The sequence below is a fragment of the Pempheris klunzingeri genome, chromosome 2 (assembly GCF_042242105.1).
Source record: "Pempheris klunzingeri isolate RE-2024b chromosome 2, fPemKlu1.hap1, whole genome shotgun sequence".
In the NCBI taxonomy this organism is placed as follows: domain Eukaryota; kingdom Metazoa; phylum Chordata; class Actinopteri; order Acropomatiformes; family Pempheridae; genus Pempheris; species Pempheris klunzingeri.
The window spans coordinates 19,619,436-19,636,870 of record NC_092013.1 but is presented as its reverse complement, the minus strand read 5'-3'; the positions used below and the strand labels follow the sequence as shown (position 1 = coordinate 19,636,870).

The 17,435-nt window shown below is 40.7% G+C and overlaps 1 protein-coding gene across 1 annotated transcript; it reads left to right on the top strand.

The window, feature by feature from the left end:
* Positions 1 to 8,186: 8,186 nt before the first annotated feature.
* LOC139216784 (SAM pointed domain-containing Ets transcription factor) lies at positions 8,187 to 16,863 on the top strand. The gene is made up of 6 exons (XM_070848019.1): positions 8,187 to 8,528; positions 13,481 to 13,934; positions 14,623 to 14,820; positions 15,225 to 15,272; positions 15,540 to 15,674; positions 16,278 to 16,863. The coding sequence occupies exons 2-6, from the start codon at positions 13,490 to 13,492 to the stop codon at positions 16,454 to 16,456; spliced, it is 1,005 nt and encodes a 334-aa protein (XP_070704120.1). The 5' UTR covers positions 8,187 to 8,528; positions 13,481 to 13,489; the 3' UTR covers positions 16,457 to 16,863.
* Positions 16,864 to 17,435: the final 572 nt, after the last annotated feature.

Genomic DNA, 17,435 nt, shown 5'->3' with positions numbered 1-17,435 from the left:
AGAGGGAAGGAGGGGTTCCAAACCAGCTTTAACTGCCCAAAGGAAACAAGGAGAGTGGGATGCAGACGGCTAAAAGACCAGAAAATTTAAACTGGTGCTCCTATAAGTTCGCTTTAAGATGGCGCAGGGGTGTGTTTCACAAACTGCATTAGAGAGATGGCAAATGGTAGATAAGAAGTGATGTCATATTGCAACTTACATGCTATAAATTAGGTGAAACTGCTCCCAGGTTGGTGTGCAGATAATTGGCACTATTGAACAGCCCCCCCTTGTGGACAATCTGCAGTCCTCTAAACCTGAAGGTGTCAGTTTTTGCATCTAAAGAAGTAAAGAAGGAGGTTTTGGTTCAGCTCCAGGTGACGTTACAGTCACAGGACAAACTTCTACACCCAAGTCACAAAAACAGAAGGAAATAAAGGAAGGTTTTTTAGAAACCTTTAGAAAGTCATGTATGAGGTTGCATATTTAGAGAAATGCCAATGCATGTTGTGTTTCATCAGTTGGCATGCTTCTAGTGTGGTTAAGAGCATGTTACCCCATATCCCCACCCCACATCTAACAACAAAATGAACTTTCACAGTGGTTGTTGGATGGAAAGATGAGATGAAGGTACTGGATTGTCTGTTTTTTGCTGATCCAAACAAACGGTATCAGGCACCAGTCTCGTACTGATAAAATCTAGAGGCCTGGATACAAACGGATAAAAAAAAAAAAAATGTTGTTTGTTTAGTAATGGTTTACTTGGCTCATCCATGGATTTCCAAAGAAAGGACGTACCAGTAAATATGCACAAGTATCTGTTACCAGCAGCCTGGGAAAAGCATCCGCCTTTGGTGGTGGATATCACACTCTTACGTTACTGTGGGCATTGGTTTTCTATTATCTGTCTGTCTGAGTGCACCTCCTCCACTACAGGGACATGAAATATCAAATAAGGCTTTATAATAAACTTGACATCTCTTGATTTAAGCTACACTTAAATTAAGGTAGTTGATAGAATCACTTTATTGTCTCCAGCTGTAATTGGACCACTATCGTATCTGATGAGCCTGAGGGCGCATACAGTAATGTATGTTTATTTTTATGTGAGAGATGTGTGGGTGTGATCATGAGCACGCAGGTGGCGAGCACCGAAGCGATTGTTTGAATGGGGCTTGTGTAGACATCGTGTGACAGGTGACAGGGTAACTGAGGACAAATATTGACATTTGTCAATTTGTGTGGACTCTCTTTTCATATCACCGATCTCTCATGGCACTTGAGTCAATAGGTTTGTTTTGTTAATGATGGATAACTGCTCATCATTTCAGTCCAGCCAAACAGGCCTTTAGCAGTGGAGTGAAGGAATGAAACACAGGTGTCAGACATGGACAGGTAAAGCAAACTATAAAGTATATTATACTGTGGAAGGTCCTTTGTTTGTCATCATTATTGTGGGGAAGTGCTTTTTAGTAACTTCAGTCAGTTAAATGTGCAGAGAAATGAATGCATTTAAGTAAAATACATGTAAAAATGCTAAATTACAATCAATATTTGTTATATTTTCAACTAACTGGTGCTTTTTCCCGTTCAGCATCACAGGCTATTTAACAAAAAAATAAAGGGTTCCATGAACTGGTTCCTGCAAGCTGCCAGGCGAAGTGCTTGAGGCAAACTGAAATGTTTAAAAAATCTCTTCCTCTGATCTTTATCTGTCAAGAGTCTGGTTAACTTCTCCAGACTGTCTTTCCCCCCCCGACAGTGCACACAACACCGCTCGCCAAATACATGCATCACAGCACAGCACTGCTAACAGGTTTTACTTCCTCAAAATCAGCAATTTATCATCAAATATCAGGCGTTTAAAAAGGTGATTCTCACTTTTACTCATTCAGTACGATGCAGAAACTGCACACTGAGTCTGACGGGTTAAGTGTCGGAGACAGGAAGCCATCCTGTGTTTTCATACGCCATCTGGTTGATAGAAGTGCCACAGAAGTATCAATGTGATTAGATTAGGGATTTTATTTGTCAGGGTGGGGAGCGCTGTGGGCATCATAAACGATGAGCCCGACTTCTTGTGAAGGGACGGCTCAGAGCATGAGGAGGAGGAAGATCTACTGGAGTTAAAGGGAAGACGCTACAATGACAAAAAATACAACCGTTACAAGGAAAACAGTAAAACAGTAAAAGTACTGAAAAAAACTGACCCCATTCAGAATAATCTTGAGTCATAAAAATCATTTTAATGTTATAACTGGTCTGTGTTTTCTACATTTTTCAGTAGCAACCTAAAGCCTCTATAACAAGCCGACGTCTATGGTGAGTTTATCACAAGTTTTGTCCGTAAAATCTCCACATGTAAATATTCAATATAACTGTTGGGTAAGAGTAGTGGATTAAGACGCACATCCGTCTTAAACGTAGCAGAGTGAAAGTGTAAAGTTGCACAAGACAGCAGTACTGAAATAATGTGATCAAACTACCCCAGACACTGTATCTGAAGCTGAGTTAATCAATAGATGTATAATAAAAGTGGATCAAATTACCTGCAAGATGAAACTGCGATCAACTCTACAGTTTGTATCATCTTGTGTGTTATTCTCTTTTAACTCATTATTCAGCTCTCTGGCACACACCTTTCCTGTTTCGGTTCACCCTCACTCATCTCATTAGCATCATTACTCTCAGTCAGTCATTAGCTGGTGACACAGTGGAGCATTTAGCTGCTAATTAACTACATATTTAAATCAGCGGCTGTTGAAGACCAAAATAGAGCTGAGAGGAGATCGAATATGAAGCTTGAATTTATCAGGTGTCCAAATGATAATCAAAAGGTCAGACCGTCACTATCCTCTGCGTCTGTCTGTTACATACATGTAGATTCATGTCCACCTGCTCCGTCGTTATGCTAGTTTAAATAAATGCACAATCATGTTTGTATTTCTCGCTCAATCATTTCTAGACTTTTTTTTTTCTTTGTGACTCGATCCCCGTCTCTCCACAGCTCTGCATTCATTAGCATTGATAATCAGCTTCTAACTTAATACAGTTATCCAATTTAAAGCCCAAATTCAAGTTTATTCCAAGTCCTGGCGCAAAACTTTAATAATCTTCTACCGTTTGTGAAAGACAGACGGGCGTTAATTTATCTGATGGGATTGGGCTCGGTGAAGATGGTAGTCTCTGCTCCTTTTATAGTATCTAGTAACTGTTGGGTGTCTTATTGAACTGAGATAAAGGGCTGTGTCTGAGGTTAAGTCAAGTTCCCCCGACAGATTCCAATAAAGGTGTGAAGCGCCTGAACTGGTTTTATTCCTTTCGGTTCCAACAAACTGATCAGCAGTGATATATGGACATGATTCACCTGCAGAGACAGTTAAAATCGTGTAATGTTACTTTTTGCCCTGAGGCAGGAAGTGTCCCTCCCTCCTCTTCAACAAGTGCTGCTGAATACACTTGCTGTGCGAGCTCGTGTGCTCGGACAGCTTTGAAGTCAGTCCGTTATTCTCTGAAGGAGACTTTCTTCTGTTGAAACAGCTCTACCTTAGTTTCTGTCATTATTTTAACCTCTTTCATCCCGTGTGTCGTCAGTTACATGCTGGATACTATCAATCTGAAATCTTCTGGGGTCATCAGGACAGCTGTGCTTATCTGCCATCAGTGCTTGTGGCACTGTTTGGCTTCATGGCAACGCAATAGATGAGTCTGTCTTTTCTGGACTTGTCTAGTCCTGCTTATAACAGTTTCCAAGTATCTACTGCTTCCGTGGCCTCAAATTTGTTTTACTGGCACAGTCCTCTCTTTGCTTGGTGGCATGCAAATATGCATCCACTTAAAATGCGGCGTCCTCGTAAGGAAATGGAAAAAAATAAACACACGCATGAATTGTGGTCATGATTTAACGCAATAACCTTCCTCATGTTCCAATAACAAGGATGAGAAAGCATCTAGACTTGCATTTACCAAGTTGTCTCACCACGCTGCTTTTTGTCTTCAGTGGAAAACCCATCAGGTAACGTGAAACTGAATAAATGCCTGGCAGCGTTGGCACTGTCAAGCACACAGGTGCACCTTAACAAACACACCCAATCAACACTCTTTTTTTGTAGGAGAGGTCACACGAACCCTCATGGACACACATATGCACATATGACGTCAATCATTCAGTCACATTACAAATATCCTGGAGTTTATTGGCATTTTTTGGCCCCTATGACAGGAGAAAACACCTGCACCACAGAAAAATGTACAACTCTTCTTTTGGCTCCCCTGCCCATCACACCTAGTGACTGACATTTGATCCGTTTATCAGAAAAGACTTAACCCATGCACAGGTGTAAAAAAAAAAAACAAAACAAAACACACAGCCCATCTCATGGGCTAAAATTCACTTCCATCACTTCATGTCTCTTTCACATATCTGCCATGCATTCATTACATAACAGACATACCTTTTTTTTGACCTCACTCATGTTACTTTTTGCACATCCTACAGGACAAGGCATGTCTCCGCTGCACTAACTGGACAGCTTCACTCAAGCTCAGACCGTCCAAATTTGAATGCATCGCTGTCAATAAACCTGTTTACAAGAGGAAGCCATTTAATAGGGCTCCATTATTCATAACACGCTGGTAACGTGTACTGTTTTATTCATTAATATGGTCACATTAAAATGTGTCCAATCAGCAGCGGGAATTTATTCCTGAAATGTGCCGGGAGTGAAGTACTTTGCATCACATTTTTCCAAACCAAAAACTGATTTTCTGTCGGATTATCCCCGAAAAACAGTTGGAGGATCTGTTAGAATGGATGTCAGAGGGGATATCTCACTTCTTTATCACTCATTCACTCAACAAAGCTCACCAACTATTGACTTTTGCTATTAGAGACTCAGGTGGGTCACTGACACCTGTTTACAGTGGGGACACCTGCACAATCATCACTCATTTCAAGATCACCGTGCATCAATGGTGGCTCTGTATTTGGCATCCAGCCTGTTGCTCCTTTTGGCTCATAGTCTCTCAACCATGACATTGTTGTTCTAAAGCCAAGGAAAAGGTCAAACGTGAGTTGAAGAAACTGCCATGCAAATTTTGTTGAGGGATTGAATATGGGTAAAGCCAAGAACAAACAGACGTTTTCTCCTCATAGAAATATGTAATTATGTCTTTTAATATGAGCAAACTTTGATATTATAATACATTCAGGTTTAATTATAAGGCATTTTCTCTGTGTGTACCAGGCCTCACAAACAAATGTCTGCACTCATGCTGTATGTCTAAATGAAACACACAATTTCTTATTGAATTGTCCAGTGAAAGGAGGTCGTCATCGCTCAGGGTTTGATTTGGTGTGTCTACAAACACTCAGCTGCTAAGAAGTCCTGACGCAGTTTGTGCACACCCTCTCTGTATCTCACAATTAGTCCATTCAGACTCTGCGGCTGACCGTATCAAACTCACAGCGCCAGCAATGGAAGTGAGAGAATAGAAAATATGTCCTGGAACTGAAAAAGAGAAAGAAACTGTAGGATTTAGCGGTCGCTATCAGAAGACTGGCCATTTAACATTTTACATAGTGGATTAAAGCAAGATTAGAGGGGAAAGATTAGATATACAGTAGTACCTTTATTGTTGTGTGTTACTGCTGTTTTACTTTTCTTTGAAAGCCTTTTAATATGCACCTCTTTTTTCAACAGAATTACACAGTGACAGTTTTTACCTTTCACTAACTCAAAATAGAAGCAAATAATTAACTGTTTCAGAGGTGAAATGTGGCGCTGACTGCAGTTTAAACCAACTATGTAAAAGTTAATACCGTAAAATGTTGTGCAATGACAGAAATCTCAGTATGTGCTTGCTTCCTGTAGTTGTTATTGTTGACCAAGGGAACGTCCATGCAAACTGAAATGTGGGCACTTTAGTCATATAAAATTGGACTTCAAGGACCGTTTCTAATTAAAACCAGCTCTAAAGGAGTCATTAAGAAATGTATATTTCAATTCTGCTTCTTTTGGATAAACATTTGTTACTTTTTTATGCATCATTTAGACACCAAGTACATGTCTTCATCATAGAAACACTTTTACTGAGGACTTCAAGAAGTGAACCTAAAACTAGACCCAGTGCTATGAAAAAGGCCCCCGATCAGATGGAGCACTTTTTTTTGGGGGGGGGGTTGAAAAAAAACGTTAACTCAAAGCAGAAAAACAACTTTTTTTTTTTCTTGGCACTTGTTGTTTTCCATGTCTGCCGTGAAGAAACATCAACAAGCTAGTTGACATTATTAGTTTTTCACAATACTAGTGTCTAGTTCACAGTGTCTGTATGAAGGCTTGTCGTTGACACTACTCAGTCACAGATTAACGAACTAGCGAGCTAACAGCATCACTAACCATAGACAGATCATCATAATCACGCTAATAGCATATTAAAAACAAAAAATGTAGCAAGCAGCTCTTTTTTCTGAGCCACTGAGTGGCCCCAGACGGGAATGAATGTGCATGGTACAATTTGTAAGCCTCGAGTTAAAAATGTTTTGTCACCTAATGTCATGTTGAAAATGATTTTTTTTGGCTGTCTCACAGTTTAATTTTCTATTAATGAAACATAATAACAGCTCAGAGATTCAGGAGTGAACACAAAGGCGGTAGCACCGTGAAGTAATTATCTCCGTGCTTATTCTCCTCTATTATTTATCTATCTATTAAAAACAACTTCACCAAAGAACGTTCACTTGAATTAACTAATTGTGATGCTTAACATGTAATAAAAGAGTATGAGCTTGATTTTTTTACCACCGAGTCAAGTCAATGTTAATGCTAATACTGTCAACGCTGATGTTATCACACGGCCAATAAAACCAGCCAAACGTCAGAAGTCAAAATATGCCCCTGCCAAACCATAAACCCTGCTTCTAAATCCCAACAGCACAGCTATAATTACCAGATGTAATGTAATATCTCTAAACTAACACCGCAACTGTTTAGTATGGCAACATTAAGAGCATTTTTCCCCGACTCCTTTCACCTCAATCCTAAAACGGTCTTTTGTGATTAGATATATCATATATATATATTCATATATAGTATAGCATTGTAAGTTAAATAAAGCTCTGCCGACTCGTGGAACAATTCCAAATGCATAAACCCACCTGTTTGTCTTCTTACTTTGTCCTCCCTTTTCCCTCTTCGCCTGCCTGAAGACATGAATCTACTGTTTTTACTTTGTATGCATAGTTAATGCAGTTCCTTATTTCAACTGAAGCGCCTCATCATGTTGCTGCACTATATTCTAATCATATGCTTTTTACGTGTATATGCACATATACGTGTACCATTTTCTACATGTACATTTGCAAATAGTTTTACTGTTAGATTTTTTGTTTACCTTCAACCGATACAGCTTATCCTGTTAAGTGACGACATTTTAACAGTATAGTTACAATACAGGCATATGTATAAAAGCTTTGCAGCGTAGGGAGCACAGGTCATTTTGAGGTTTTCTGAGGGTGTATCCAGTCCAGCTCCACATTGGGGTTTAGTGTTGTCCTGAGGCAGGTGTTAATGAAGATTCACAGCCTGTTTATTGTGTGCTAAGTCGTTCTCCGTGTCCATACAGCATCACCGGCTTCACGCTGGAGTCAAAGATGTGCATTTTGGAGTTGATAGAGATTGGGATGCTGACACCACCACTGTATGTGTGTCCCTCTAACCTTTCCAGGGCAGCACTGTGCACGAGGACAGAGTCGCTGGTTCTAGAGTCGATCTTCATCACCTGTTTCTTTGCCGTTTGAAGTGTGAGACCGAACTTAAACAGTCTTCAGCCCTCACCTTGTTTATTGTGTTTCATAAGTTTGTGCTTTTTAAATGAAACATCCTTGGAGTGTAACATAGTAACTGTAGGCGTCAAATTAATGTAGCGAAATAAAAATACGATATTTCTCTCTAAGATAGATAGATAGATAGACGACACTCTATTCTTTAGTCTCTTATCACTTTGAATTGTCTGTCCCTTAAGCACTGAGGTCAACTAGTAGTGTTTGAAGAGGTCTGAGCTAATCTGCAAGACATTGGCACTTCAGACTCACACACACACACACACACACACACACACACACACAGGGTTGTGTGCATAAGTAAACACGACTGCCCTATAAATATAAATTGCAGTCAATGGAGCTGGAATTCCTTTGCACTCACTCACCCAGTCATTTGCCGTGGCTCCTTCTCACTTTGTACACACCCCCAGCAGGTGCTTTCACTTGAGGTTTAGTTTGCAGTTGTGCTTTAGGCTGTGACTTTCAGGTTAAGTGTAATAGTACCAAAGAGCCTGGGAGGGTCCAAGGCCTCAGACCAGAGCCATCAGGGGGGAAACAGATCGAAGGGTGCCCGCTGCCTGCTGCACCTCTGCCCTCTGGTAGCACCCGGGCGTCCCATCTGAGCTGTGCGTCGGTCTGCAAACGGGAAAAGGCCATCCCTCAACAGAGCCGGTCTGCATCTGCTACCATCCAGACAAGTCTCTACCATCAGAGCATCTATTCCTCGGTAAGAAGACACCAACCTTTCACAGTTCCCTGAATATGTGATGTGTGTTTCAAATATGCAAATTTTTTTTTTAGCTTGTTCACATCATTGCTTTCAACTGGTAAGGGAGCATTTATGTCACATTTGCTGTGTGGTTTCCACAACGTCTAATTTTCTACTGTGTGAAGTCCGATTTGCTTTATGTGAAAAACTGTCTCTGAGTTCATGACACAGGATCAAAGACAATATTGATAAGGACAGATTTTACACATCGACAAGCAACATGATTTAAAAAAGAGTGTCTGGATGCCAGATCAATGTCAGTGGTGTGAACGGTGGGCCTGTGTCAGGTTAAATGATGTTCATAGATAATCACAAAGATAAAGTCTGACCATCTGGAAATCTTGGAAAAGTCTTGAAGGCAGAGAAGAGAAAGGAGAGAAGCTGTTATCTTATCAATCTAACTTCCACTGTGTTTGCGCTGCATCATGGTCATGATGATGACTGAAGAAAGACAGGTAGTCGTTTTTGTTTCTGTATATGTCCAAATGCGTGAGGTCAAATTCAGTGTGTCTGGGAGGCTGTTGGTGGCTCAAAGCCAAAATCCACAACAAGACGCTGACTTCAGTCCAGAATAAAACGGGGAACTTTTCGTTCTGTTATTTCTAAAGATGCAGCTGCCTTTTTAGCCTCTCATTCAGAACTATTATGTCAAGCCAACATATCTCATTACTCCACATCATGATGTGTGTTACAAAGCCAGATCTGGGAGGATCTCATTGGGGTGTGGACGGGGACACTTATTAAGAAGCGAGACTATAACCAGTATTCTACAAGTTTTGTTGGACTTATGAAAAATTGCTACACTCTCCCCACTAATCAGTTTAACAGTAGTGACTGTTGTCCTCTAAATTATAAATGAAGCTTTATAATCCGTGCCCGCACAGTTTTTATCGAAATCAGATCTGGCATCAGACCAACATTAAAGATCCCGTTCTCTCCCTTCAGCGAAAAAATCTCCTTGTCTGACCCCGTCTTGTTCCTTGATATTTTTTGTACTGTTACAAACTCAGTGAGGTTATATATACTGTATATAGTGCACTCAAGCCTAAATGCTACTATTAAACAATTCAGTACTCTGTATTTGTTGGAGGAGAATTTAGTACACATTTTATACTAATTTAGAGAAAATCTACAAAAGAAAATGTGAGTTTATGTGTTGATTTGGGGAACCTGACAGTGTCCTCATGCAGATCTGATGTTTTTGTCTGCTGCTATTTTTCGTGTCGTCAGTGGACGATTAAGTCATGTGTGTCATCTACATCGCAATTTATTCGCTTTTGCTTTATATTCACTGATAACCACAACTCACCACAGCCAAACTTTATTTGCAATATTTTGCAATACTTTTTTCACATTTGTGCATAAAGGTTTTTAATTCACAATTTGAGTTTGTAAGAAAACAACAGGTGGGTGACTTTATGTCACTCATGTGCGTTATGAGTCTGCGAAGGCAGAAATGACATAATTAAGTTTGTCTCTCTCGTTCATCTACATCGACCACATTGCTGTTGGTTATGAATAGGTTTTATTGTGTAACTTTTAAAACGGCTCTGTCTGATCTCCTGACAATCAGCTGCAGCAGCACGTGTCTTAGACCTCATGGCGAGAATCTCCATGTCTCCACAATTTATCTGCAAAAATAGGTGAAAACTAGTATTTCTCAATCTATCTGAGCCGGTCTCCAGACTTCAGGTCCTGTCTCAGGTGTGTAAAGTTGTGTAACTATGAAGCCTATCACCTGCATCGTTAGCTGTGCACACAACCCTCTGTCAAAATTCATTTGAACCACAGCAAATTTGCAATGGCACAGTGTCTCCTAGGATACTGGCGTAATGCCAGTGTGACTGACTGATAGCAGAAATGATAGTTGCCAGTTAATACAACCTATAATTAAGGGAGATGTAATGGTCTGTAAACTACAAATGAAATGAAAAATAAATTACAAGTCACTGCAAACACACGCACAGAAAATCAATCATCTTTTTATGATTCTCAAAATAAGAAACAACTTTTTGTTTAGCAAAAACAAATAAACCCAGTTTATAATGGGGACAGAGCACCTGCTCATGTCACCCACACAGATCCAAATCATTTCCTCCTGCCTGTGGACTTTCTTCCCAGCAACAGTCATACTGAGCAATGAGCTCTACACAAAGATGAAACTCCTTCTCTTTTCCTTGTTCTCGGAACAATGACTTCCTCAGTTGGTCCAAGTTTCCCATGAGAAACAATAACAAGGAAAACAAAACTCCCTTTAACGCTCACATGGCAAACAGTCACGCCTGGCTGTACACACTCCTTCACCTCCAGTCTCAAACAACACAGACGTGTTTTTTTTTTAGTGACGAAACACCAGATTAACATTTTGGTCACTATTAGATAGATGTGGTCAAATTGCACGGATGACCTTTTCTTTTTCAACTCTGATTGAATCATCCAGGTTAAACACGTTTTTTTGAAAGAGCAAACTTTTGCTTGTTATAATCACTACTCATTAACTTTAATCTAAACACTTGTGTCACATAATTGTTTCAGCTACGATGATGAATGGGCTCAAGGGTGTTTCATGGTTACGTTTTACCACCTTCATTTCAAGAGAGGGTGTCACAGTGAGGATTTAAAAAAAATTTTTTTTTTTGGCATTTCAGCCGTGATCTGCCATCACAAATGCTTTCACTCAGTTTTAATTTCATTCTCTTGATATATGTTGATATGAAGGAGGATAATTTGGCGCACAAGTAGGTGAAAGGCCACTGGAAATCAGCTTTGATGAAAAGAGCAATGCCTGTCCACTGACTCCAAACCACACATATTTTTTATCTTTTGCAGAGAAAACTAACAATATTGATAATGTTGCTAAGTCATATATAACCCACAGCGATGATACAAACCTCACCTCCAATAATCACCCTCTTCCATTTAAATGAGACCAAGCATGTAGAAGAAATATGTTTCCCAGGGTGGACACCCGCATGGAGTTCCTTTCCAAGTAAATGGAGCAAGCGCTAATGCCTCTGAAATGAATATCAGCGTCTTGACCAAACTCATTTAAAGATCAGTCAGGGTCTTAATCCCTCTCTCCGGGGGTGTGTGTTTGTGTCTTTTTCTTGTGCCCCCTCTTCCTTTTGGAAGAAGGTAATATGGCTAAATTTGCTTTGCTAATGGGCTTAGCGCAAGCTGTTACAGAGCACAGTTGACACGCAGCAGCCAGGCTGGGATACCAGTGGCTTTTAATCTGACTCCTGATGGAGTGAAAGGGAGTGTGGGTTATAGTTTACGAGAAATCTGGACATAAAAGGAAGGCCGGGGAGGAGGTTTTACACTGGGGGGTTGAGGACCAAAGACTAGAAGGGGAATCTTTTTTTTTTTTTTAGGGAAGATAACTTCATTTAACTTTGGGGAAGTTTGGTATGAGTGAAAAAAGTGATGCTGTTTTCTTAAAAGTTGTTAGCAGCTTTACAATTAATGTGTCCGTTAGGAAAAAAGGAGAAGAATCAATGGCTTGAGTTCAGGATTGAGATCTTCTTAACTCCAGACTCCTGAAGAAGTAGTGAAAGGTGTGTGCAGCCAAAATCTTAGAAACAGAAAGAAAGAAAAGAAAGAAATGTCCACTGACAAAACAATAGAGGAAGAACTTCAGATGCTAAATGTATCAACTTATTCCACGTATTGTGCAGATGATGAAACATATTTCAATCATTTAACTTAAACCTGACAAGAATTCATCTCATAGAAAATAAGAACACACGTTTTTTTTTTTCCCAAACAAAAAAGTGAGGCTCTTCAGATCGTAAAATAATTACTTATCAAATCAATCAATTATTTGTGCAAAATATGGAAAACAAGTTCCCGTTTTGATCACGTTATGCTGAGGATGATCCAGTGATCCTCACAAATGATTGTGGCTGATGGGTGTGAAATATAATTCTGCACATTTTACGAGACTTTAATTTCTTTGTGTCTCGACAAATAAAGACATGACTCTCCTTGAACATGTGCTCTGTGGGAGCACACTTCCTTTAGCCACTGATAACCTGGTGTGTGACTGCCGTGCGCCTTCACATATGCCAGCTGTGGCAGGTACACATTATGAGTGCCATAAGCGAGTTCGCCCTGAGATTGCAACACATGTGCTACAGCTGACGTCCATAAACGAATACTTATGATGGCAATGTCCTGTTAGAAAGAAGCTGTCGCAGCTATCAGTTGAGTCTTCATAAAACAGACGCCGTGGCTGTTTTCAGACACGCGGCTTTGTGCAAATTCTGTGCACGCTCTTCTCCACATTATCTAACTTGATTAAAAACTCCAGCTGACAGTGGAGACGGAGGGCTGCAGAGACGGCACCTTGAAAGCAGAGGCAGGCGGTGGAGCTGCTTCACGTCTCAATACAAGTCACCTATCCCCGAGACATCAGCCATTCTGGGCCACTGACCCACAAATAAGTGACTCAGTCAAATCCATTTGCCCCATGCCTGTCAGCGCTGTGTGTGTTTTAACTCTCTTGAGGGTCATTTCCCCAGTTTCTCCATCAGGCTCTGGGTTCATATAGAGCGTCGACGAGCACAGACTCATCTCAGTTCTGCTCGTAACACATTACAAAAAGGGTCTCTTGCCGGTGGCTCCTCTGATGGAGTTTCTTACTAAACAGCTGCTGGTTTAGCAGCCAAAGAATTGCAGGGAATAACTGATGGAGAAGGTATCGTCTTATTGACTTAAAACTACTTTAATTAAAGTGATGCTGGATTGCTCCTTCTGGGACAGGGTCATCGTTAATTAAATCTTGTTGACTGAAGATTTAAATTATATTCTGGTTTCACACTTTTCAGTAATGCTGAAAGGACACTTTTAAAAGTTTCATGTGCAAATAACAGGTTGGAAATGTAAAGTTTTATGTTTCTCGTCTCCAGGCGACAGTCATGTCAAATCCAGGGGGCAGTTTGACCGAAGGCACAGTGTACGGATCTCGGATCGGGATGACAGAGGACTCCCTTGCCATCCTGGAGCGAAACAGGGACTCTGGAGAACCCTGGGAACTGGGGGAGACCAAACCGAGCATGGAGGCCCTGGAGCGCAGTATGCCGGGCCTCTACCTCTCCTGCTTCGACATGCTCCTCACTGAAGACGCCACCTGGCTGGTGAAGGTTTCAGAGGCCTCCCCAACGCTGGCTGTGCCCATGACTCGCACGGAGCCCCGGGAGGAACCAGAGCAGTGCCCCGTCATCGATAGCCAGGAACAGGGACTCTCTCCTGGGCTGGAGGGGCAGGAGGAGGAGCGGTCTCTGGAGCAGATGCAGAGCATGGTGGTGGGAGAAGTGCTGAAGGACATTGAAACAGCCTGCAAACTGCTCAACATCACCCCAGGTTGGCCGCCTTTTCACCACACCTGCTGCTGCAGTTTTTCATCTCAGACGTCATCGTCTGTTACAATGCTGAGACATTTAACTGACTAAGAAACAAATCTTTAAAGTACACCAGGCATTTTTCATGACAAAGAAAGTGCTGCCTGTTATTTGCAGTCAAAGGGATATTGATTCAGCAAAAGTAAAGCTACTGGATCTTGCTCCCAAAATCAACACATATTTGTATGGATAGCTCAGGCAAGATGACAGATCTCTTAAATCATATACTTACTGACGCAAAGACATGTTTGCCTGATCCAGGATGTGTTTAATCCTGACCTTTGCATGAGTTTTCTTGGATTGTGACAGTGATGTTCTTTCCTGACGTGTACACAGTCTTAAGGGCGAGGTCTTTCTTGCTCGCTGAGCAAACAGAGGAAGCATTATGCATTGTAAGGCTTCTGGCTGTCATAAATCCCCAGTCATCTGTTCCACTGATTAGAATTGTAATGGCATAAAAGCGTTATTACCTTGTGGTTTCAGTAAATTTGTTACGTGTAAAAGTAGCAGAATGTAATACTCACTGAAAAGGACTGTGAATTCAAGTGACTCAATATGATTTTAATCACTGGAGGAACCAAGTAATTGACAGCAGGGACGGCTGGCAGTGTTCTCATCACTTTCCTGTCTTTTTTATCTGTTTCTCTTAGACCCCATAGAGTGGAACACAGGGAATGTCCAGAAGTGGCTGCTATGGACTGAACATCTGTACAGGTTGCCCCATGCAGGAAAGGCCTTCCAGGACTTGACAGGAAAGGACCTGTGTGCCATGAGCGAGGAGGAGTTTCGCCAGCGCTCGCCGCAGTGTGGAGACACGCTGCATGCACACCTGGACATATGGAAGTCAGGTGTGTGTGTGTGTGATATTTATTCAACTACTTCCTCATAGCCAGCTGCAGCTCCTACAATGATCATATTGTCCGAGTTTTGGCTGATCTGAAGTTTTGAATGTGCATTTTGAGTGTTTGCAGCATGTGTGTGTATGTACAGTATGACAGGATGCAGGAAGTCCAGTTTCTTTATATAGCCCCCCGTGTATATATATATATATGTATATATATGTATATATATATATATATATATATATATATATATATGCTCCCCGTGCCCTCAGTTTGGATGAGGGAACAGCTATGGGGAAACAGAACACAGTGACAAACAACACTGAAATAGTACAAGAATAACATTTATTTAAAGTAAAGCTTTGAATTGTTACTTTTAAATGAATTGTTTGTCTCTCTTCTCTCTCCAGCTGCCTGGATGAAGGAGAGATGTTCAACTGGAGACACAAAAACTAGCGGTAGGTTTGGTTTCCTCATTAAAAGACTTTATTAAACTCTAATCAATAAAAACTGCATTGTAACTTTGCGCAGAATTAGGCAAAATGAAATATTATTGACATGTGTGCACTTTGCCCACAGACCACTGAACATTTCTGATTACTATTAACTCTACCAAGTAATAGTAAGATAATGTAGACTTTTTAAGAGTACAAGATGTTGGCTGGTGTGATTTCCTCTTTGAATCACTGTGGCTTTAAGCTCCAAATGTTGTTGTCTTTCGGTAGGCGGCGAGGAGCTTTGGTCCGAGGCAGATTCTTCTTGTTCAGGTCAGCCCATTCATCTGTGGCAGTTCCTCAGAGAGCTTCTGCTTAAACCTCACAGCTATGGACGCTGCATCCGCTGGCTCAATAAAGAAAAAGGTATATTCATTTTTTCCTCATGCTACAGTATAGACATGACTCCTTTAGACACTCAAAAATACTCTGAAACTCCACATCAGTTATAACAGACTTATTAGCTGCTGTCATCTTTTACATTTAAACTCTAAACTCCTTTACATGCTTCAATTGGTTTCAGAACTTCAACTGACACTTCAGTCTCTCAAATCCTTGCATTTTTAACTCTCATTTTCATTCTTGCATTTTTTCAAAAGCTCCAAAAACTCATGTTAGAAAATGTAAACTATTTCAAATATTTCAAGAGCAAATCAGAAGAGAGAACATGTAAGAATTTCTTCAAAAAAGTCAGACTTGTCTATAAAGTCTATAATATTTATTCTATTTAAAATAAAATTTTGGTTTTGCTTTTTGTTTCTAATATATGTAACTCCGCCTTCTTGGCCAGGATTTTAGAGATAGACTTTAATCTGAATGAGACTACTGGTTTGAAGAAAAGAAAACTTAATTGATTAATTAAAAAATTTGCATGTGAGTGGAACACCATTGTTCTCTACAAGCACGCACTGTTAGTGGTATATTGTGGCGCGGTGTTGAAAATGTCAAATCTCTTGTCGTTCCCACCAGGTATTTTTAAAATCGAAGACTCAGCTCACGTTGCGAGACTGTGGGGACTCAGAAAAAATCGCCCTGCTATGAACTATGACAAGCTGAGCCGCTCCATACGTCAGTACTACAAGAAGGGCATCATCCGCAAGCCTGACGTGTCTCAGAGACTCGTGTACCAGTTTGTTCACCCAGTATGAGACAGCAGCAGAGTGGGAAGAGGAGGAGGAGGAGGAGGAAGAGGAAGAGGAGGAGGAGATGTTCAAAACAAAACTAAAAGGACACATTATCTCGCCATGCACTTGAACGCCTGAGCCCGAGATGAAAAGGTGACATGGTACACGTGCACTGACCAACCCCAATGGTACACACTTTCACTGCCAACACTGAAGTAACCGCTGGCAGCTGCTGCATGGAGGCTTATCTGTGCATGGGCCCAGAGGAAGAGGCACAACGCTGTGGCTGTTGAGGCTTTTTCCTGCTGCAGTAAAACAGACAGAGAGAAAAAAAAACAAAACAAATAAATTATCTGCCTTGTAATTTGCATGATCTGCCTGTTTATTCAAGATTCAAGATTCTTTATTATTTTTTCCATAATGTGATTATCCTTTACCCACAAAGTGGTCCTCGCCCTCAGCTACATTTGTTTTCCTGCCACAGTTAGAAAATGTGGTTAGAGATGTTTTTCTTCTTCTTTGGGTTTGGTCCTAACTGCTATACACACACAATCAGTCAGTCAGCTCCTGTGGTCCGTGAACCACAGGACAGGACGCTCTTTGATCTCACCTGCAAGCCACAGAGACTTCAGTGGTTTGATCAGTCTGGATGTCAAAATCCTCAGAGGATCCTCAAAACTGTACTGATAATGACACTTAAATGTATTTTTTTTCCTAAGGTGTGATTTGCTAAACGTATACCCGCTTTATACATATTATTCTTAATATGTATAAACATATAAGACATATATATATATTTATATAAAGAATAAAGTAAATGGATGTGAAATAAACAATCCTATTAATAAATACATGCAAAATGTATGACATCACCATGAAACTGTAACTAACTGAATCCATATTTTTGTGCACAAATTCATGTTCTCCAGAGGATGAATTGTAACAACATTTGATGCTCCCTTGTTGATAAATTTACCGCCATCTTCGGGGCAAAGTTTTCCTA